Source organism: Scomber japonicus, chromosome 2 (genome assembly GCF_027409825.1).
Source record: "Scomber japonicus isolate fScoJap1 chromosome 2, fScoJap1.pri, whole genome shotgun sequence".
Lineage (NCBI taxonomy): Eukaryota > Metazoa > Chordata > Actinopteri > Scombriformes > Scombridae > Scomber > Scomber japonicus.
The window spans coordinates 20,600,187-20,624,711 of record NC_070579.1 but is presented as its reverse complement, the minus strand read 5'-3'; the positions used below and the strand labels follow the sequence as shown (position 1 = coordinate 20,624,711).

Genomic DNA, 24,525 nt, shown 5'->3' with positions numbered 1-24,525 from the left:
GTGTGTGTGTGTATGTGTGTGTGTGTGTGTGTGTGTGTGTGGGCAGAAAGGCTCTCTTATTGTGCTGAGTCATTTTTGTTAATCATAAGTGAGACACTGGGATTGGTTGACCGTTGTTACAGGATGTGAGGTGAATCTTTGAATGAGGAAGTGTTACAACTGAAAACACAGTTTCCATGTCACCATAAACGCTGTCTTACAGTTTGAGGATTGTCAGGCAGAGCAGCACTTTTACACTTTAGACAGATTAAATCTTTCTGTACTTTCACACACTCAAAAACACCCTTACCTGCACGTTTGTGCATTAATGTGTATGCAAGTGTGTTGTTCGGAGGATTAGCTGAGATTGAGGTCCCAGAGGAAACTAAGAGTACTAGTTTAAATTCCAGTTCTTTTACTATGTTTTATTTTTTTTTACAGTTAGTTTTCAATTTACAGTATATTAACAGTTTTAGTTTCAATTTCTATTTTGTGGAAATAATCCCTCATGTTGTTCCAGGTTTCCAGGCAAAAAGTGAACCGAAAACAAGCACCATGTTTCAAACTGCAAGTCTGTTGTGGTGTTCTTACCCTCAGCGTTGTCACACAATTTATGCAACATTATTATTTTTTAACACTGATTTCTAACATATTTCCCAATCCCAATTCACAGAAAAAACAGTGCAGAGATGAAAGATATATCCAATTGAAATACATTAGTTTGAAAATCAAAATTTACATTTATGTTTATGTTCAGGTTCAGTTAAGACTGAAGTGAAGACTGAGTCTAAGACTGAAGACTGAGACTAAGACTGAGTGAATCATATATACAATATGTCTGCCAACATGTTGTGCAACATGTTTGCATGTTCTGAAAATGTGCGGCTTCATATTTTTTGGTTCTGATGGGAACAGCCTGGTTGGATATAAATACATGTTTTGGTAACAGGAAGCACATTTCATCAGCCATTTGTGTTGAAGTTGAAGTCTGCTCAGTCAAGGTATCTACGACCCAGATCTTGATCATTTTCTAAACAGAATTATCAGGTTAAAAGGCTGCTGATACCAAATGGAAACTGCCTTGTAATGCATGTGTATGTGTGTGTGTGTGTGTGTGTGTGTGTGTGTGTGTGTGTGTGTGTGTGTGTGTGTATATATATATATAAATAACATTATACATTTTATACATGTATAGTGTTTAAGCGTCATACATCATCATAAACAATTATTATACAAAGACTATAACAATGGTAATTATATTAAACTGGAACATATAAATATAAATAAGAAAACACTGCCATTAAAACATTCCTTGCTGTTGTTTACTGCTCCATAATCAGTTTTTATAACCCTGCTAACTTGCACCGTGATATGATATAATGATATATCTGTTATAACCCAAATCAGTTGAGCTTTGGTGAGTGTGTGTTTGTGTTGTCTTTGAGGCACCAGTGTCTCTGTTATTGTCAGTTTAATTGTCAACAAACACACACAGACAGACACACAGTCACACACACACACACACACACACACACACACACACACACACACACACACACACACACAGACTGAAGATGCTTTAGTGTTACAACACACACTATTCTTCAAACTTTACCCCCCTCAGCAACCGTTGTAAAGCTGTTTGTGTACAGCTTCTTGGGGATGTGTACGGGTTCATATCAGACCTGCAGGGCCAGTTCCCCCATGTATCCCTCTGTCTCTATTAGCACTGATGATAACTGACGGCTGATGGCTATCACTCCTCTGACATATCTTGTCTGTCTGTCTTTTGATTTGCCAGGTACAGACATGCAGGTGTGTATCATGGATCATTACATGACTTGGCATTTACATGTGTGTATAGACACTTTTAATGTAGTTATTATATTCCTACTAGATGTTACAACTTACTAACCTGTTAGTTTTTTCATCATTGTCTATTTCTCACATTTTTCTCTGTTGCAAAATCATTCGTCCTAAGAGCAGAAACTCTCTTTTGAGTTGTTCCCTGTCCAAGCACCAGAACAATTCGTCCCTATGGGTAAAGGTATGTTTTCCCATGAGATGTGAGGATTCAAATTTTTCGCTTTAGACAGTGCTGTAAATCAAAATTGAGCCTCATACTCCAGAAAGCTGAGATTGCTCTTAACAAGATTTAAGTAGATCGAGAACCAGGTTGAAAACTCGATTATGAACTGTTAAAGTGAGCTTGTGAACGCCGTTGAGACATTGTATGTGATATTGGCCTTTACAAGTAAACCTGTCTTGACTTGACTCAATGTGTGCGTGAGAGAGTGTGTATTTGTGTGATACTGTGTGGTGGTAATAAAGTAATTTTGCCGTTTGAATCACGCTCTCCTCAACCTTTAAAATGGCTTTATGGCTCTGTATGGCCTTTGCTCCAACCTTATTACACCGTGTTGTGGAGAAAATAGATTTCTGTAAACTTTGTACTGGCTATCTACATACACTGTGAGCCAAAAAGGCGAGAATCAGTGATTGCATGTCCTTCATTAACAGAGTCATTGGTTAATGTGTCACTTGTACAATGGCAATTGCACACAAACACACACTTGCTTTGAAATAGAATGGGACCCCATCTGATAAGAGAAGCTATAGGCCCCGTTCTCCTTAAGGGTTGTTTAAGGTTATGTACACTTCCACGCATTGTCACCATGGTCTCCTTCCTACTCCCTCCGACCCCCTCTGTGTTTGTACAAATACAAATATGACTGGAATGTGATGGCTTTAGTCTGGTTTGTAGTCTCTTTAAGTGTAAATGAGTGTGTCTCTGCCAAGGTGACTGTCAATTCAGACTTAATGTAACCTAGAAAAATGAAAGAGTATAGCGCTTGAAAACTGAAACTTCTATTATACTTTTACTTCTTAATACCATGATTACCAAGCCAAACCTGCATAACTGAAAAATCTTATGTCCTCATAGTGAAACTTGCCAAAGTCCTCAACACGTTTATCTCAACATGCCTCAGGCCTTTACTGGAAGTGAAAGAAAAAAGTACAGACTACTGATTCCGCAAATTTCATTAACTTTGACCATTTTTAAAACCTTCTTATGTTTAATGTAATTTAGTATGATCCAGGATAAAGTGGTGACACTTCTTAATGTGCAAGGAAATATATTTATCCATGCTAGCTTCATGGTTTTGGCGACAGCAATGTCACACGATCTGTTGGTCGGTTAATTGGTCCACCACTTTGGTCCAGACACAAATATTTCAACAATTTAATGGATTTCAATGAAAGTTTGTACTGAAATTCATGTCCACAGACAATGAATCCTGGGTGATCCTGTGACTTGACACCTGTAGTGCTGCCATAAGGTTGACATTTATGGTGAACTAAGCAACTAAGTGGACAGCCATGAAATTTGGTACGCCCTCAGGATGAATTTTAATTACTTGGATACATTTTTAATACATTTTAAAATTTGAATTTGTCCAATATACCTGGAAAACCTGCAAAACTAATTACATTGCCATCAGCCTCAATTGTACCTTGTGCTTAGTGCTATTTAGCAAATGTTAGCACATGCTAACACACTAGCCTACAATAATGACCATGGTAAACATAACATGCTAAATATCAACTTGTTAGCATTTTCATTGTGAACATGCTAGCAGGTTAATGTTAGCATTTAGGGCACACTGTGCTTGAGTGCAATCTTATAGAGCTGCTAGCATGGTGGTAGACTCTTAGTCTTGTCTCAAAGCTGTGTGTTAAAAATTAACCTGCAGTTGTTGCTTTTCTTGGAGAACACGATGTACAGATTCTGTTTTCCTTTCGGACAAGAAAGCTGGAATTTGTAAATGTCATGTGGTTATCATTGAGAAGAAAAGCAGCAAATTCCAGCAAATTTCTGTAGCATTATTCTTCCATGTTTGAATTCTGGCTCATTTACCACCATGACGTTATTGTAAATGACTGGTCCCTTTTATCCAATAATGAAAGACACATACACAGAATGTAACTGTAAATCCGTCTGCACACTCACACCCAAATTCACGACTTTTCCCTAATTGTTGTCAATCATCACTTTTCGTCACACCCTCTGCCCTTTAATCCCTTGTCTTTCCTTTTGTCTCATTCCTTATCAGCTGAGGAAGAGTATGGGAGAGAGACACAGAGAGAGAGAGAGCGAGAGAGAGAGAGAGAAAGAGAGAGAGATAGAGAGAGAGAGAGCGAGAGAGAGAGAGAGAGACTGAAGGAGGAAGAAAAAAAGGTGGGGGGTTACCTGTACTGAGTGGCCCCACCTCTCTCTCCTGGCCTTTGAGAATGAGTAAACACTAAATCACCTTTACTTACCTCCACATTCAAACACACAGACACAGGCAGGCAAGGAGACTCCTTTACTACCACAGCCTGTCAACACCAAAGGAGAGTGAATGAACAGAGAGAGTGACTTTTAGACAAGTGTAAAGGTGCAAAGTGACTCCCAAAAGCAAAACACGCCAGCTGCATCTTCTAGTCCTGCTCGTCGATATCTGCACTTCTCAGTTTGGGACACAGGTACAGTGTTTAATATTTGCCCTAAAGTGTGTTGTTTAGTTTTTTATATATATATATATATTTATATCTCTTCTTTTTGTGTCTCTCTGTTAAAAGGCTTAATTTATATTTTTATCACTTTTGACCAAATAAATCTGAACCAGGAAAAACAAAATCAGATTACTTTGCAATTTTGAGACTGTCTGCACCTTCATGAAAGATGACCTCAATGCCTGATAGTAATTTGGGTTTTGGACTTCCATTTGTAAAGTTTTGACTGTGTTTGATGCTCTCCATGACCAAACTTTACAACCCTCTAATGTAAAAAGCTTTGCAGTTGTACCCCTCTTATCTCATCTAGGTAGATTTACAGTTTACCAGAATTCCCTGTTTCACCACTTTGTCAAAAGCCAAAATAATGGGAAACAACCAACAAAGGCTCTTAAACCAATCAGTGATTGGAATGGAGATCGTGAGGTCTTTACAATGAAACCAGTGGAACCAGTGGAGTGGCATGACACTGTATGTGTGTGTGTGTGTGTGTGTGTGTGTGGTGTGTGTGTGTGTGTGTGTGTGTGTGTGTGTGTGTGTGTGTGTGTGTGTGTGTGTGTTTAAGGTGGGGGATAAAAAATGCTTCAGTGACTACATGGAGAAGCTGGTATTATTACTTATAGACTTCCGGGTTCTTCGTCATATAATATGTGGACTTTTACCCTGGCAAGGTGAGCTGTTTGTTGTGTGCATGTGTGCGTGCATGTGTGTATGTGTGTGAAAGATAGAAAGAGAAGGAGAGAGAGAGAGAGAGAGAGAGAGAAAGGGAGAGAGAGAGAGAGAGAGAGAGAGAGAGAAATCCAGTAATCAGTTTTCAACATCAACTAATGTTCTTGAAACAAATGGATTGCATTGACAGAAATATTATTTCAGGTTGTGCATTCCTTTTTTGTGACATTTTTTAAGTCTGTCACACTCTCTTTTAACTGTTTGTCGACAGGGTGGGCCCTTGTTTGAGTATAAAAGTGTGTGTGAAGGTTACCTCTTTTGTAAGCCTTTGTAGTAATTGTGAGTCTGTAGGACGCTGACAAAACAAAAATGAGTTTATGCAAATATTTGGGTGTTTTAGAGTCAAATATCACCAACTCTCCAGCTTTAAATCTTGATGATTTTCCCTTCATACACACACAGTCACTCACAGAGTGCCACTAAAGCCTTTATCACGAGTGTGTGATATTGTCAACGTCAGTAGTAATTGTCTGAAACAATGTCTGCAATGGCCTTGAACAGGCTAGCTGATTAGCCTTAGGAATGTGTTTGCCTAAGGAAGCAAAGCCCCTTTCAGCTATCGCTAAAGCTAAAGCAGCTCTTACGATTATGTAGCAGTATGAGCAGACATGTGTGTCAAATCTTGATTGTTGCTGACCTTTCTAAGCTGTTCTGCATTTTGAAATATTGTGTAATCTATAATTGATGCTACAGTTAGTAAGTTTGAATGAGTCATTTAAAACTTTAATTATAGTTAAACTTCCAAGTAAATCTCTGCAGTTAAGACTTGTAAAGAGGCTTTATTGTATTGCTAAGAAGTGTCCTGTTTGTGTAAAATCGTAGTGTTTTGAGTGGACAAATGTGAAGGTCCTGTAGGCAGGGGGGCCATCAGAGTAAATGAACTGGAATCATCCCTCCGTGGTGAAGTTGGGGTGGGCTGGAGGCAGTCACTTACGCACTCCGCCTGACCTGAAATTCTTCAGGCCAGTTTCACTTTGAAGGGCTTTCTAGCACTGAGGGAGGCCTGAAGAGATCGCAGAGGGAGCATTTTGGTCCCCTCGTCTCTGTTCGTTAGCCTCTCTTGCTCCTCTCCATCTGGTCTTTTCCACTTCAGAGCCCCCCAATCCCCCATACTCTCTCTCTCTCTCTCTCTCTCTCTCTCTCTCTCTCTCTCTCTCTCTCTCTTAGCTGCATTTCTTCCCTCTCCTCACACTTCTTCTTCTCTGTGCACCCTCCTCTCCACACCTTCCTTGCTTCTCCTTCCTCCCCCTCCCTGCTGCTCGTCTTTGAGCTTGAGTGAACCAGAGGAATGAGGGTGACAGGTACATGGTAGGGAGGAAGGAAAAAGAGAGTGAAGAAAAGCAAAGAAAAGGTGGTAAAAGAGAATAGAGGGAAATATATAAATTAACCATGGATAATGTTGTTTTAATTAGATTAAAATGTGTAAAAAATTAAGTTCTTGTTTAGAGCTGAAACAAATACTCCTTTAATCGATGACAGAAAATGAGTTGAACAGTTTTAAAATTGTCAATTTCAGTCAATTTTTGAGCAAAATGCTGAAGGGCTTACATACCCATGATTTAGCACACTGCTCCTTGCACACTGAAGAAGACAGATCTCAAACATGGAAAAGTATGACATAGAAAATTGAATTAAAGAAAAACTCTAATTGAGCTGTGTATACAAGTCCCCTCTTAGACTTCGGTTACTGTACTACTGGTTACTTTGGTTACATGTGGTGGGGGGGGGGCAGAGTGTCTGCACACTGGATTATAGTTCCGAAGTCTGACTGAAAAAGGCAATAAGCTTTTTCCTTTAATTTAAATTGTTGAGCTAAAATTATGGTGCTGGACGTGCACACGCTATCTCTTAACTGTACATTTACAAACTGCCAAATAAAATTGTAGGTTCTTACATATGAATATTTGCTAGCCGTCTGTGATAGAAATGTATCTATCTACCTATCACAGAGGGTTTGTGACTGTTAATCAGACACATTAAGCAATTTGTAAAAGTCTCATTGGCCTCAGAAATTTTTTTTTCAGTTAATTGACAAGACAATCAGCAGATAATGAAAACCATGACTTGCAGTCCTATATCTCTACAGGATGATCTCTTGGTGATATTTGTAAAAAATAATAGTTGACAACAGGCACTTCAAATTTGTGCACAAGTCTAGAAAGCAGATATCTACAGACGCCGAGATAAGACGGCTTCCTTCTCCTCATTCAGCAGTATGACTTAATTCTCCATCCTGCTGGATCTTGTTGTAGTCAGCATGCTGACAGATGAGCTGGGTGAACCGCAGTGTGTGGACATCATGTGTCCTGGGGGTCAGCCACAGTTCTCACTTCTCTTTCATCAAGTTCATTGTTTCACTTGCTTGCGGTCATTTGCAGCAGCTGACTTTGACAATGAATGTGTGCAAGAGACACTGGGACAAAATCTCTTCCCTTTAATTTTTATTCAACAAACATTCTGCCTGATGATTCCTGCGTTTTTCCTGCGACAAGTAAGTCATTCTTTTGGATGCAGTTGAGTTGTGAACGCTACCTGAAACAATTACTAAAGTGTTGGAGGTAACACAAAATCACAGCAGGAAGCTGTTTTTTACATCCTGAGGCTGTTTTTCTGTTTCTGCACTTGACTTTGGAGGAACTGCTTCCAGGAAAGCACAGTGTGAGCCTTAACACTGCACTCCTACAGGTCGTATCACTCTACAGAAATAAACAGCAGGACCTCTGGTCTTATGACACGCTACTCATTTACTTATATGGATGACTTGTAATAATAGATGGCAGTCGTACAGGGTAGCTGGCCGAGATACTGATTACCAGCACTGCTTTATTGCTGACTTTATTCCTGCTTTTTGCCTGTGTGGCAGATTCCAGTGTGTGTGTGTGTGTGTGTGTGTGATTGTGTGTCTTTTTGTGTGACCCTGGCCTTAATAAAGAAACAGCTTATCAGTGATACAGTGAAACAAAGTCTATAAACACTCCCTAACATGATTACTTGTTTAACATGTGTTAAGTGAATGTGATGTAAATTTAAGTACAATGTCAATGGCAGTAATCTAATTTTTTTTTAAATGGTACACTGCCCCAATATAATTTATATCTATTTAAGGCTGTTATTGTCTAGATTTTTGTTATTGTCAACAACAAACAATAATTATTGTAAAAAAAACACTATTAAAAAACGTTGTTGCACTAGCTGCCATGTTACTTCATTACCACAAGCATGAGTACTGAAGTTCATTTAGTTTATTTATACCTGCTACTGTAATAATCACCAAATACATATTAATCCACAGCTGAATATAAACCCCAACCAATGCAGTGTTTATTCCTGTGTTAAATAACATTTTTCGAAAACTGCAGTGCCAGCTGTCAGAAAATTACGGAGACTATTTCATCTTCAGTAACAATCAGTTGGGGTTAGAGCTGAGAGCCAAAGACTTGCAGAAAGATGGAAAGTACTGAAGGATGGACTAACATGTTGTTGGTTTGGGCTAATTTTTAATGGGTTTTTTAACAAGAAGAAAAATATAGAACAATAGTAGCCTTTAAATCTAGTTTATTTAATGTATTATTGGAATTTAAACTTAAAATTATGAACTGTAAAAATAAGACCTGATTGAGTCTGACCCTGCATGAGTCTGTGCTGTGATGGTTTACATGTTTCTGTCTTTGTGAAATGATTCAGCAAACTTGATGCAATGATTGAATGAGTGACAGTAAATGTTTTTCGTCCATCGCTAAGGTCTTCCTGTGGGGTTTAACAGTTAACCGTTGATGATGATGATGGGGTGACGGTCCCACTGTGCGGTCACTAGAACACCTGAGTCCTCTGAGGCGTGTCTGAGCGCTGATTGGCTTTCACTAATGACTGACAGTTAATCTTTGATTTAGATTGACCCCTTCACTTTGAAAGAGATCTGACTTTACTGATGTGTAAACCTGCTCCCCCTCAGTCTTCTTTCTAGCTTGTGCACATATGCCAAAAGATTACAAATGTGCCCATGAAAATACACACACCCTCAGCACACACCTTGTAGCTATATTTTACATTTGTCACTCATTTAAATTGTTTGACAGATTATTTTGATAGTTTTACAATTGGTGGTTAAGTGCAAACAAATAAAAGGTGTTACAGGGCATATATACAGGTCTCTAATCATTAGTGCTTTAAACTTTTTTCATCTATCCATTCATCTGAGGTCTTTATGCTAAATAGACTTTCTTCTAGCCTGTTTGCTCAGTCGTTAAGGAGTGGGGCTGGTTTCAATAGCAGCTGAAACTCAGCACACTGTTGACCACACACTGTGACTTTCATCTCTCTCTCCTCCTTTCACCCCATCTGCTCTCTGTCCCTCTACTCCCTCTTTTCCTGCCCCTCTTGCACTGAGAGGAGTTTTTTTTTTAGACAGAAACTCTTCTAAAAGCGAGTGACGTTTTCTCATCAGGCTGTTTGTCTCTCTATCTGCTCTCTTGACTGCCCAGGAAGGTGTGTGTTGTTTGCTTAAGTTAAGCTGTGCTAGGAACATGTTCGCCGTTGTTATGTACAAGAAACACACATGCATGCCCAAAGACACACACACACACACACACACATATGCACACTTACGCACAGTTGTAGTCTTGTGCTGACGTGACATAAATCAGTCTACTTGTGACTTGCCGTCGGAATTTCCAAATGTCCTCACACAGTGAGACAACATGAGGAAGTATTGAAACCCCAGTTTGAATGTTTCCTGCCGTTTTTCATTTTCTGCAACTCTAAGCATAAAACATACTCAAAACTGAATTTCCCATCAGCTACCTCATCTCCTACTAACAGCACCTTCTCTTCATTCGTCTTCATTTGCTGCAGAGTCAGTGGAAGTAACATGTTTGTGCAACAGGTGCTTCAGTGTTTGTATTTAAGTAAATTAAATTTCTCCAAAAGTAGAGCTGCCCCCCCCCCCCCCCCTCCAGCACACACACACACACACAAACGTACCTGTTAAAGCTCCACCCTCATTGGCTCTCATGCTTTGGCTCAGTGTGTGTGTGTGCGTGCATGTGTGCGTAGAGGAGGCCAGCCTCTGTGCTTAGTGCCCTGCTGTACCTGTCTCTCATGGAGGTGGACAAAAACTCCCAGAGCAGGCGTCCAAGCAGCGGAGCGCTGTGAAGCAACAGGGGTAGCTATCCTCCTGTCTTACCACTCTCTGCTTCTCCTTCCTCTTCTCTTTTCCACCACCAGCCCTCTGCTGTGATGTCTTTCTCATGATTTCTGCTGTGTTTCAGTCTCACTCTGCCTCCTGTCATATTGTCTTTGGTTTTCTCCTTTAATGAAAATTAGGTTATTGTGACTTGAGACTGTGTAAAGGTTATTTTTGAGCAGTTGTGTGTATGATTTGGAGGCAGTCTTCAATAGTATTTGCATGACTCATTGTATCCTAGCTGCTGTGCTGTTATCTGTTGGGTGTGGGTGTTAAAATAGCAGAAATTGAGCGTTTGTAAGCGTTGATCCCACTGTGCTGACCCTGTTCTTAGGGGCTGCTGGGTGGACGCTGTGGGTCACTCACCTCCTCTTGTCCATGTGTGTGTACATACATCTAAACAGCTAAGATGGCGGCTTCCTTAGACCTGTTTTCCTCAGCACACTGGATCAGTGTCACTCAGGATAGAGCTGCCAACTGAGAGACGCATTGTTCCTTACTGTACACACACATACACACATACACACACACACACACACACACACACACACACACATACACACACACACACACAAACACACACACACTGGTTTACTTTGCTCCATAATCTGCAATAAATTGGGAACCAAAAGAGGCTGCAAGCTTATAAACATCTGAATAAGACCTGCAAATTCACAAAACACATGACAGCAGTATTGATTTAATGTCAGGTCAGCGACATCAAGAATAACAATTTTCTTCCTCTTTCTGGCAGTGAGGAACTACGCTTTAATGTCATCCCTCATTTACTTATTTGAGGAAAAAGATGGAATTTGCCAACAGTAGTCAGTCTGTGTTTATGGTTTGATCCGGAGGAAGCCAGTAAAAGCTTTTTTCTCTGCTCATAAAACAATCCTGTCCCTTATAGCATGCTGTTAATACGTAGGGAATCAGGCGCTTCTATCAATTATAAATGTAATGACCAACCTTTTAAAGCAATAACTGGGACACTTTAACCCCGGCAGGTTGGCGCTGTCCTACTTGCTCTTTAACTTCCTTGCTGCGCTCCTTCCCTCCTGTGCTGCTCTGGGTTCATAACCTTTGACCAGGTGAACTCTGTGTCTGAGCCCTTTAATGCCTCTGTAGATTTTCCATGATAGCTGTTCCTGTTGTGCTGCAAAGAGGTAAAATCAGGATAGTGTTCCTTTATAAACTTAACTTTTGTATTTTTCTACTGAGGCAGCATCTGTAAATCTTTGTGCACTTTATGAGTGAAGGCTATGATTTGTGTTGGCTAGTTAATCATCTTCCTATTGCTGATCTTGCTCTCTCTATCTCTCTCCCTCTCTCTCTCTCTCTCACACACACACACACACACACACACACACACACACACACACACACACACACAATTGCATCTACCTAAAGCTTTCTGGAGGTCACAGTCCTTTCTGTATTTGGCTAGCATTGCCTCCCCTCTTTGTCTTTATTTTGTGTATGGCACATTTATACACTTTCTTTTCTCATGTTTTTATAATGCCAATGACGAACAACATGTCAGATAAGTTTCGCTTCACTTCTGAAACACTGATTGCTGTGATTTCCTGAAACTCTCCTTGGAAAGGAAAACCTCAGCACAACTGTTCAGTCAGTACTGAGGAAGTTAGAAATATCACCAAGTAGTTAAAAGCAGGAAGTCGATTACTCCATTGTAAGACTGAGCACTGAATATATCATATTTCTGACACACACAAAATATCAGCTAAAGGAGTTTTTCAGACTCTCACCCTGACTACTGTATGTTATACAGAGTGTCGACCTCTGTGTCACATTGCTTCTTTTTTTATTATCACCGAGCAGAACTCCCAAAGTGAATATTGTCCTCCCTTTGTCATCAGTCTAGCAAGATAAGGCTGATAAGAGATGGAGTCATGTTAGCACTTCACACGATAGCAGGAACAGAGGGAGGGCATGTTGAGCTGTGGAAGTAGAGAGGAAAAATAACACAGAAACAAATGATAAAGGAGATGTTTTAATGTTACCGGCTACTAGGAAAACCTTGAGTAATGTTCTTTTCTGTGTTTTCTGAGAAAAGAACCCAGCAGAATACTTGATGTCTTCATAACTTTGACTAAAACAGTGTTTTCAGATCATCTAATGTCATCTTGACCTATGTCAACATGCATCGGCCAACTAAAGATAGAAGAAGGAAATAACATCCTGTTTTGTATCTATCTTTTTTTTTCTTTACATTTTCCATGGTACTTTAACTGACATTTACATCATTTCCATGCTTCTGTGGATGAGGTGTTAGCTGGTTTGCAGGTAATTCTAAGCCCTCCAGCCTTGGGCGAACTAACAAGTGAACAGGTGTGTGTGTGTGTGTGTGTGTGTGTGTGTGTGTGTGTGTGTGTGTGTGGCTGTGGGAGAGTGGGATATTGGGTCAGGTCAAATGAGTGTGTGCGTTACCATGGTTGCTCGGCTTTGTAGTGTTTTACCTTTGTTGACTGCCTCACCTATCTCCATCAAAGTCCAGGCAATCTTGTGACGCACAAAAAACGCACACGCTGCCAGACTAACTAACAAGAGGTTGCTTTTTTATTTGGCCTATTTGCTTACATGACGTTTAGCCTGACACAGAGTAGTTTGCTTTGTAGTCTCCTGTGATTGGTTGCCTCCGTGTTGTACTCAGCGTGGCGATTTGGGGATTTAAAACGCTGTGGATTTTCTGTGTTGAATGCTGGCAGTGTTGGAAAATAACAGAGTAAGAGGTTTATGCTTGGGAAGCCGATTTCTGATTGTTCTCTGTTCCTCTTACATGGCTGCAGCCCTTAATGAAGTGGTGCACACACAGAAATAGAGACACACACATAAAAGTTGCACCTACGTACTGTATCATATTCATGTTGATAAGGAGGTTGAAATACTAACACCCTCTTGTGGCAACTGTGAGTGAAACAAGTATAACATTAATTATTGTGCACAGCTTTTTGTCACAGTATTGAGTAATATTTTACATACTATTCCTCATAAAATGTAACTCTAACATTGCCTGACTTACTTCTGACACACACACGCACACACACAGACACACACGTCACACACATGAGCATGTGACTTAGTTGCACTCAATGAACCTTGAGCTGGAGTTTTCAGGGTTTACAGCCCTTCATTCTCTCTGATACGGGTCAGAGGTTAGCAAGGGATCTGAGGAACTCAACAAAACAAGATTGTAAAACCACTGATAGGGGAAGGCATCCTGGGGATTTATAGGTGCTGTATTTTCACTGTCGAGTCCAGGTCACATAATGTGTCTTTGTTAACCTATTGTTTGTGTAATGTTGCATGCAAATTGGTAATCGTTTTGCTTTTTATCTCAACTAGGAGCCACATTATGGAGTTTATTCAAATGCAGACAAGTTTTATAGGCCCTGCTAAGGGTTTCCCAGTTCCTCTCTTGGATAGCACCTGTGGTTCACTGAATTTAATTTTGACTGGAAAACTACATATGAAAAAACTCTGAATCTCTTTGTCCTTCTCAGGCCCCAGATCTGATTGGATGGTTTTGTCAGAATGACAGCCGAAGATCCTGCTTCCTCCTCGACCATGAGCAACAACGCTGCCACATCCAAACCCCCCAAAGCCTCTGGTGCCTCTCACCACGCTCTCCATGGACAGATCTCTGTCCCTGAGGGTGTTGCGGGTGCTCCCAATGAGGCTGCACTGGTGGCTCTGATGGAGCGCACTGGCTACACGATGGTCCAGGAAAATGGTCAGCGTAAATATGGTCCTCCTCCTGGCTGGAATGGCCAATCTCCACCAAGAGGATGTGAAATCTTTGTGGGCAAGATCCCCCGGGACGTTTATGAGGATGAGCTTGTCCCAGTTTTTGAGTCTGTTGGTCGCATCTATGAGATGCGCCTGATGATGGACTTTGATGGGAAAAACCGAGGGTACGCATTTGTGATGTACACAGAGAAACATGAGGCCAAACGAGCCGTGCGAGAGCTCAACAACTATGAGGTGCGGCCTGGGCGGCTTCTGGGGGTCTGCTCCTCTGTGGACAACTGCCGTCTTTTCATTGGGGGCATCCCTAAGACCAAAAAGCGTGAGGAGATCCTGGAGGAGGTCTCCAAGGTGACAGAGGGTGTACTAGATGTTATTGTTTATGCCAGCGCTGCAGACAAGATGAAGAACCGTGGCTTTGCCTTTGTAGAGTATGAGTCACACCGTGCAGCCGCAATGGCCCGCAGGAAGTTGATGCCTGGACGTATTCAGCTATGGGGCCACCAGATCGCAGTGGACTGGGCTGAGCCAGAGATTGATGTGGACGAAGACGTGATGGAAACAGTGAAGATTCTTTACGTCAGGAATCTTATGATGGAGACAAGCGAGGAAACGATTAGACAGGTAACTGACGGTTCAACTTACAGGTTTAGTTTGTCTGCTTAGCCAGCAACATTGGTTTAGTGTTTGGGCAAATCAAGCAAGAAAAAAATCACCAATCTTTTCTCTGTTGAACAGGTGTTTAGCCAGTGGAACCCTGGTTGTGTAGAGCGTGTGAAGAAAATCCGCGACTACGCATTCGTCCACTTTACCTCCCGGGACGATGCTGTCCTGGCCATGGACCACCTCAATGGCACAGAGGTGGAAGGCTCCTGCATCGAGGTGACACTTGCCAAGCCTGTTGATAAAGAGCAGTACTCACGCCAAAAGGCCTCTAAGGGGGGGGCTTCAGCCACTCCAGAGGCTACTCAGCAGAATTACGTCTACCAGTGTGATCCCTACACATTGGCCTACTACGGTTATCCCTACAACACCCTCATTGGACCTAACAGGGACTACTTTGTCAAAGGTTAGAATTTTTTTTTTCTGCTTTAGTACCAGTTTTGATAAGTTGCAAATACCATAGTGTTTTTCTTAAAGCCAACAGTTTTTATATGTTTTTATAGGAGCAATGATAAACATGCCCCATCAGTAGTGATTTTTAAATGGACATGATGACTAAGATAAAAAATGATTTAATCTTTGATGACTAGAATTCCATTTGATGAAAGTTTATCAAAATCTTTTAACTCGATGAGGGTTTGAGGCTTAAAATCAGAAAACCTGTTAAATGTAAAAGACAAAACAAGGTGATGGACCAATGAATGCTAATCCCATTACCTTTGATGATTAATTGAATATGGTCTTTGGGTGGTAGCAGGAAAATCAATTTGACTTTCAACAATCATTGTGTTTTGGTTTTCTCTCCAAAGGATCCCCAATGATACAGAACAATGGTAATCTCTCACATCCTTATTCCTACTTATTCCTTCAATGAACAATGAGCTTTCTTGCCATGTGACAAACTATACATTTTCTAACACCAATCTTTTCCTGCTGTGCTGTCACCTCCCATTTCATGCTGGGTTATTCTTATGAAGAAGAGAACAAACAAACAGCAGTGCCGTGAACTTGTATAACATCATCCAGATACAATTAAAGAGTCAAAACAGTACTAAAGAAAAGGCCAAACTGGACCCAAAGAATTTCAAACAAAAAATACTGAGTTCAAACACAAAGATTTCCAGTACCAACTGGACTGGATTAGACTTAAATGACTCTCCTTACTACTCAACTTCTAAACTCAGTGTCAGGCAAGATGCCTTACATGTTGCCCCACTCAACTTTCAGTACAGTTTGCCCCTGCTATCCAAGTCCTAAACCACAACCCCTGTCATCATATTACTTATTGTATTTTAAGCAGGTACTGTGCGAGGTCGTGGTCGTGCTGCTGCAGGTAACCGTACCCCTGGACCTCGGGGGTCGTACCTGGGGGGTTACTCTGCTGGTCGTGGCATCTACAGCCGCTACCATGAGGGCAAGAGCAAGCAGCCCGAAAAGCCCTATGAGCTGATGCCCAGTCTGGAGCTCGCTGCCTCCGTCAACCCAGTTGGCATCAAACCTGGCACAAGTCAGTGAGATAGACATATCCCTCCATGTCCTCGCCCACCTCAAAAGCCTTTACTAAACCTTCCAACCTCTCGTTTTCTCTTTCGTAACTCAAATTAATGGTTGTTGCTAGATGGTCATGTGCAAAAGGAGTGCCTCTATCTTCACTGTAAAATCTAGTGACACAGAATATCTGTCCTTTCCATCATGACCAGAAAGTAACTACTATGTGTTGTTCCTCATTCTTTCCTTTTTTTGCTCTTCTTCAGAAATTTATCTTACCGGGTGTTCAGACTGAAAACAGCATAACATAAAAAGAACACAAGGTGGCTGCATTGTTGGGGGGGAGGGGGTACTGGTGAAACAAAAGACCAGCAATACATCCATGAATTTAAAGGATGCCAAAACACTGAATAGTGGTTTCACATTTTATCACAAGTGATTTTGGAAGATTTCTGGAAAGTTAACATGACAGCAATCATTTAATCCTCCGTCATTACCAATAGAAGAAATACAACTACAAGATTATCTACCTGGAATGTATCTGAGCAGCCAACACAGTGCTTTGCTAGAAGACATAGCATTGTGCTGATGCAACAGATGAGCCAGATTCATCTTTTTTGCAGGGTCAAACTGAGCCCTTTGCTACACAGTGGTCTAATTGAAATGCATGAAGAAGCCTTGTGTTTTTTTGCTCATGTCTGAACATGGCAGTAGTTATGTGGGCACCAGTGCTCCCACAATCTGCTTTTCGAAATGCGCTCAACTCTAACTTTTGACTGAAATGTGAAGTCAGACCAGGAAAATATAGATGTAAAACAAAGAGCTGTTTCAAAATATATTTACCTTTTACTCTGACGATAAGAATTGTTTTTTATGTCAACTTAAATCACGAGCAGCAGCAGTGGTTGCTTTAGCTTTACTGATCTATAGGAGATTAGCCTACAATGTTTCAGTCAAGAACAGAGTTGAAATGCAAAAACGAAACGTTATTTTATCTCTTCTCTCCTTCTCTGTGTCCACTCGTCTGATCTCTTAAAGGATGATACCAGTGTTATGTAGATAGCCCATCTACTGCTATATACATTAAGTCTATGTGATTATGATCATTATTTACATTCACTGTTTTTTGTTTTGTTTTGTAAGTATGAAGCCTACGGTTTAAAACATAAACTGAAATTAGCTGCTGTCCTAACAAAAAAGAATGTGGCCCTAAAACCTGTAGCTTTTAAAAGGATTATTTCCTGGTGCAAAAAAACCCTTCCTTCTTTCCTGACAGTAAGTAAAAGGAAAAGCAAATGCATTGTTAAGAATGAGGGGTAAAACCTGTTCTAACAAAGGAACATAACAGAGACAAGAATGGAAAACAAAGTTTTTAAGGTTTGTGGGTGGATCATCTAAATTATAAATTTCAAGGAAATTTGAAAAGTGAAAGGAAAATGTAAAATAAAAATTCACACACTGGTAACATTCTTTAATCTTTTGTTTATTACTAACACAAAAGTTACTTAACCTTGGCTAATGGTTATTCAATGTCATTTTAATGTAAAATTTCTGCTGATCAGAGTTTCGTTTCGTAAAGTGATTTGACCCCAATCTGGAGCTCGGTCTCAGTCCCACTCTTTGTGGAATCACAGGATCAGCACCAGATTGAAAAGACTTTTGTGCATCTGAAACAAAGACTGACGTTGTATTCACTCCCAATGTGTGTGTATATGTATGAGTGTGTGTGTATGTGTTGGACCATTGGGGTTAATCCACAGTTGAGCACCATCATAATCCGAATCACACTCCAACACCAACTTGTGTAACTTATTATTTTTTCTCTTCTTGCATAAATTGTGTCTTTCAAGCTTTCTTTTAGTGTTTTTTCCTCACTGCTTTAGTATTTCATTCTCTTTTTTTTTCTAAATGACCCTCAAATCTAACTGTACTTGTATTTGTGTGAGTATGAATGGCTGTATGTGCTTGTCTTCAGCTGTTAGTTCATGTATTATGTGTGTTATCCAAGCTCTCATTCTTGTTTCACTCTATGTGCAGTGGCATTGCAGACTCTGAGTGGGCAGTACCCAGTGTTCAGTGCGGGTCCCACAGCCAAAATGATGGAGGAGGGGAAGGTGCACGCAGTGGAGCACCTTATCAATCCTCTGGCCATGCAACATCCTGAACACACCAGCTCTTCTGCTGCTGCTACCGTCCTACCTGCGGTCTCTACTCCTCCGCCTTTTCAGGTTTGCATTATACCTCTGTTGTATGTTTTACAGACACAAAAAATTGTTTGAATGATTCATGCTGATAAAAAGCGTTCAGCTCACAGCAGCAGTTGTTTTAATATCTGGATTGTATATGTTTGTAGTTCATCAATTATTTGTATTATTATATTTCACGCACCAACTCGGTTTTTGTGACACCTTACTGTTGACTTTATTGAAACGTCTTTCTCAGAAGTGAAAATTAAAGTAAAATGATTAAAAGGTGATTGTGTGCACAAGCATTACAGAGAGGTCATTATGATTATAGTTACAAACGTAGTCTGTTGTAAAGTTGTGTGCACTGTTTTTGTTGAATTTTCATTTAATCTAAAAAACATTACTATATATTTCTATATTTGTCAAATAATTATAAAACTGCAGTGATACATACTGTACTTGGTGAAAATTTCGATCCATTAAGATCGTTTTCTTAGTTTAATGTGAAACTATATGCCTGGTTAAGTAAAAACAACCCTCAACTGAGTGCATTCATTCAATTAAAGGGTTACGGTTTAACCTAACCCCACTCAATATACACTGAGGACATACTTTAGAAATCCTCTTATTAACTGTATTTCTCCTTCTCATTCTACTACATTAATTAGGGTCGCCCAATCACTCCTGTCTATGCCATGGCCCACAATGTACAGCGCATCCCAGCAGCTGGTGGCCTGTATGGAGCTGGATATGTCCCCATCACAAACTACGCTGCCAACACGGCAGCTCTGGCCGCTCTGCAGAAGAACGCAGCGGTGGCAGCTGCAGCATATGGAGGAGCATACACCGGCTACGCTGTGCCACAGGCCTTCCCTGCAGCGGCCTTCCAGCTGCCTATCCACGACGTCTACCAGACGTACTGATTCTGAGAATCAGACCACATGAAACAAGAGCATTATTCTGCCTGTGACTGAGCAACCACTGCAACATCTCAACAGCATAAAAACATCTCTCAAACTCGTGAACCTCCACGCTCCAAAGGAATGTTGTTATAAACACTCACAGACAGTGAAACGATAATGACCTGACGTCTCGTATCTATCCCACCTATTGGCCTCTGTATATCTTGGACCCAACCATATGACAGACTTAATTTTGCTAAATTAACACAGACACAGAAGACAGACCCACTGAGGAAACATACCTGCATGTGGTGACAACCTTTTCCCAACAATGAGCATAACCCACAAAAACAACACAGTCACAACTCTCACTATCTCTGTCTCTGACCCCCGCCACCTTGTTGCTATGGCAACAAGAACATTGAAGGTACATTAAAGTATTTATGAAGAGAGGATGAATATTTAAGGTTGTATACTCTGTAGGTTTCTCTGTGTATTTTAGATAAAAAATAGACAAGACAGTCTGTGTTTAATATTTTTTAAAGTGTAAAAACATGGGGGAAAAAGAAAAGTTAATTGAAAGGAACAGGAACTACTGACATGAGCTGAAACCACTGAAGCCAACTGTTTTGCATATAGCCTACTAATGTCTTTTAGGTTTTTATTCCATTATTATTTAGTGTTTAAGTCAATTCTACATGCTGTAGGTGATGCTGTCCGTCCATGCTGGTTGAATGTGTATGCTTCAAACATGTCTATTTGGTACTTTTTTGGTTTATTTAGTTTTATTTGTATTGTTGTCTGTTAAATGAAGGTTCTGTTGTGTTGTGTTTATTTGCATATAATTACGTTGCTGGTTCCTATGTCTCTCCTTTAACCTTTTTTTTTTTGTCATACACATATTCTTGGTTTGCTTGGAGAAACATTCCCAGCTAAATAATATTTTTGTGACAGATTGCTTGGGGAACCAGTAATGCGAGAAAGAAAACTGGAAAGAAAGCTTTTTTCAATGATGTGCGACTTGTTTTTATCTGCCAGCCTGATAAATGGTGACATCGTGTTTATGGAGATGTTTTCCATCCAGGGGAACTGCGCTGACAGCGGTCTAAGACTGAATAGATATTAGTTATTGTTTTTTTCTCTCTTTATGTATGTCTTATATTCCATTTTGAATTATTTGAGTTTTGAAAGGTGAACAAATATGGACAGAAATGAGATACATTTTTCTATATGGACTGGATTTGCTAATGCTAACCAAAAACCTGATGCTACATACACTCCAGTCTCATGACATTAGAAAGATGCATCAATACGGTGCCTTACATCTGCATACTGTAAGTGCTACTCTGGGCTTTATATCTTTCACTGTGCCTTTCGTAACAAAGCTACGCCCGTGTGGTCAAAGAGGAAAGATGTCCATCTGTGCGTGGCACTGGAGTCTTATCCATTCATTTTTCCAATGAACCAGATTTGTGGTATTACTGTATTGTAGTGAGACGAGTAGGTTTCAGTCTCTGCAGTCAGATGTAACAAGGCTACCTCTATCCTGTAGTCTCTTCTCTGAATGTCCTGCAGTAACCCTCCATATGTCTATATCCTCTTTATTTCTTGTCCTCTAAACTGTGCTTGACCGAGGTGCACTTAAACATATTTATGAAGAGCAAGAGTTTGACACTTTCGGATGAAGAGATATTAAATTCTGAGCACAAAGTCATGCGTGAACTGGGCTACTTGGCATTTTCAATTGTCTGTCTATGTGTCTGGCAGAGTTTTCCCTCCCTGATGAAGTATAAAATAACACTTATGAATGTGTAGTAGGCACTTTTTGAAACTCTGCAGTGTGTCGTAAACAAGTGTAATATTGAACTGGGAATAACTGGAGCAATACCTCATGCTGAAATGTGCAAGATGCGACACAATGTACTACAACTCACAAACATAACGGATGCAAGCAGCTGCTGATCATGAAGTCATGCAACAGAACATCTTGATGTATAAACATACAAAACATTTGTATGCGGGTTTGCATTTGTTAACTTCATTTAGAGTTACTTGTTCTAAATTTTACACTCCAAACTTTTTTGTTCCCTGTTTGAGGTTTTTTTTTATCTGCTAATTTTCTATTATCTCATTAGATTTTCAATTACATTATACATACCAAACAAAAAAAGGAGTTTGACTCTGAGGATGGCCTGAGTTTTGACATGCTGTTAAGCTAAATGAAGAGACACAACACAACATGTTTGCCTTATCTCACATTTTCTTTTTGCTACTTCTTTTTCTCTTAAACTGGACTTAGAAAACAAACAGGCAACAACTGCTTTTTATTATTTTCTTGTATGATGACAATAAGTCAGGATATATTTAATATATGCATTACCTATATTGTGTATGAAGTGAGAAGAAAAGGTATAATATATTCTAAAACATATTTCTTTTCATTATTTACACCTTGTTTAGGGATTTAAAAAAAAAGTCAGAGTAACAAAAGTAGAAAAAAAAACATTTTTTGCCAAAGTGTCCAATAGTTTTTAAACATTCAAGGTTATTGTGTTTTTGTTATTTGTAATGTTTTTTTTTTGTTGCAATTTTTAACTGGATTTGGTGTTATGAGTGGGAGGCATTCACTTTCTGCTACATGTTATCAGTTTCAACAGCCAAAACTGTTCAAACAGATCAGATCTTTAAGCTGCAACTCCGCTTAAACAAATGGACTCAGTTTGTGAATTCTGCCTAAACTACTAAAGGTTTAAGCATCTAACAGCCATTGAAACATCTAATGTGTATTGAGAGCAGACCAGCTGTCATTTCATGGCTCTGTCTCCCACTCAAAACACTTGCTTTACTTTCTATTGCCTGCATTTCACCCACATTACATGAGCAGGACTACCTCTTCCTGCTCCGTGTTTCAGTGGTGTGTGGAGTGATGTGCCTAGTTTAATATAGGTGTTACCATTTAAACTCTTCCTAGTGTGTGCCTTATTGCCAAGATGTGCCCTGAGCTGTATATCTTTGTAGACCTGCGGACTGTTTTCTATCAGAAGAAAAAAGAAAAGAAAAAAAAAAGCTTATTTGGCATTGTTATATTTATAGTGATAAAATAGATAAATAAAGCATTTTCAAAAGCATGTGATGCTGTGTCATTCTCTTTGTCCTTCTTCCGCACTGGTTATATATAGTGTGTGAACTGTAACAGTCTCAATGTGTGATTCTGTAACCGTGGAGCAAGACCTTGCAATAGATCACAGGATAAAGCTGAGCTCACAAAAAAGAAGAAAAAAAACAACAAACACAAATCATATATTTTCCCCTTATTTTTATTATTAGTATTATTATTATTATTATTTAGCTTTTTCTTGTATCACTCATGGATGCTAAAACAATCCTTCAAACAATCGAAAATTCAGTCTTTGGTTCAACTCCGCGGTCAATACTAAGGCCATAACTTGTGATTAGCGATCACAAGTTGACATTGCTTCATTTAAAGGACTCACAAGCAAAAAAAAGGGTTGAGAAACACCAAGTCTAAACCATCTGAGCTAGGCTTAGTTTTAGATTAAACTGCTTAACTGTAGAAAGCGCTAAGAAGGGTCATAAATGTCTTGAAAGGTTCAGAGGGAGAGGACTTTGACTACAACCTCTGTGAATGGAAACCCATCCCTGACCTCATACATCAACTATTATTAAGCAATGTGTCATGGTGCAGAGAGGAGAGAGAGCGCAGTGGAGAATGTTTCATAAACTCAACTTTACTCTAGAAACATGCTGTTCCCTTGCAAACAGTCCATGGAGGCTTTTTTTTTTTTTAAAGAACAGAAGTCGCCTTCATTATGCTGTACAATATGAGCAGCAGGTCAATTACCAGCATTTACAATTTTTCTACACTGTTACCACCTTTCAGCTAACTGAATGCCTGTTTTACCATTAAAATGTGGGTACAGATAACAGAAACAAACAACCTTCTTGGCTAGTATTGTTTTAATTAATAGATATAACCAATACTAAATCCTATTTTGGTATCAAAATATGAATTTGTCTCAAATTAGAGCAGATTATATTCTAGGCTGTTCCCTCTGCTGTGTGCAGGTGCACAGCGATCATCATGTTAATACAGGCACTGCACACAAACATTTGTTATAAAACTTTCATAGCTGTCTTGTGTTTTAAAGTGCATGTAACTAAACTATTGATACAGCATGCCAACCACAAAAGCCATAAAGTCTCCCTCCACTTAAAAATGTGTGTTGCTTGTGATTTTTTGGTTGTTTAACCTTCACAGTGCGGTATGTGCAGTTTGACCATGAGTTTGACACAACTAGGCTGTTTTCACATTAATCTACCAAAGAGGGAAAGTTTCTAACTTTAAATGTGAATTCAAGACATGTACCTGTATAAGCATGATTTGTGACATCACAACTAGTTTGGAGCCAATCATAGCCTAGTATGCATCTCACATAAATGTGATATAACAGACACAAATTATTACTCAAAGCATAAAGACTATTTCTGTAGTCTATGTGTTAAAACTGCCTGGGGGGGGGATCTTTAATATTTGGCAATTCTCTCAATGGTACTGTAAGAAGCAGTCTATAAATGATGGAGTCACTTCATAACTCATGATGACAGCATTGTCCTTAGCTGCTTTTCAGCAAAAAGTAAAAGGAGTATTTGAAGTCAAAGCACATTGCTTTCCCATGGTACATAAGCTAATTTTATGGTTTCACCCTCCACATTAACTATCACTCCAATCCCACATGGTGGTTTGTGTATAGTTTACGCAAAACTGTATATCATCAGTATGGGATTAATAAAAACTTTACAGCCTTTGTGAGACAAGAGGCGAGAGTGAGTTTATTACCCAGGAAAATGATCCCCAACATACTGCAGTAATAAACATAATGCCACACCTACTTTATCACAGAAAATGTAGACTTTAATCTCGGCTAAAGAGGTCATAGATACAGTATACTCGTGTATTTGTTATATTTCATATTATCAGAGGCTATTCCACACTTAGGACAATGTTGCCATCTAGTGGCAAAAGCAGTTCATCAGCGCAGGCTGCAGCAGAGGT

The 24,525-nt window shown here is 39.7% G+C and overlaps 1 protein-coding gene across 4 annotated transcripts in view; it reads left to right on the top strand.

Moving 5' to 3' along the window:
* The window catches only part of rbm47 (RNA binding motif protein 47), a 31,746-nt gene extending 9,132 nt beyond the window's left edge, over nucleotides 1-22,614 (top strand). For 3 of the 4 annotated variants that reach the window (XM_053339197.1, XM_053339188.1, XM_053339179.1), the window contains exons 3-8: nucleotides 13,969-14,836; nucleotides 14,951-15,281; nucleotides 15,685-15,708; nucleotides 16,173-16,382; nucleotides 18,401-18,591; nucleotides 19,218-22,614. In XM_053339197.1, the coding sequence (XP_053195172.1) occupies nucleotides 14,000-14,836; nucleotides 14,951-15,281; nucleotides 15,685-15,708; nucleotides 16,173-16,382; nucleotides 18,401-18,591; nucleotides 19,218-19,472 (1,848 nt within the window). In that variant the 5' untranslated portion in view covers nucleotides 13,969-13,999 and the 3' untranslated portion in view covers nucleotides 19,473-22,614. The remainder of the gene's footprint in view (nucleotides 1-13,968; nucleotides 14,837-14,950; nucleotides 15,282-15,684; nucleotides 15,709-16,172; nucleotides 16,383-18,400; nucleotides 18,592-19,217) is intronic. The other variant, XM_053339208.1, reaches the window with a different exon arrangement.
* The last annotated feature ends 1,911 nt before the right edge of the window (nucleotides 22,615-24,525 follow it).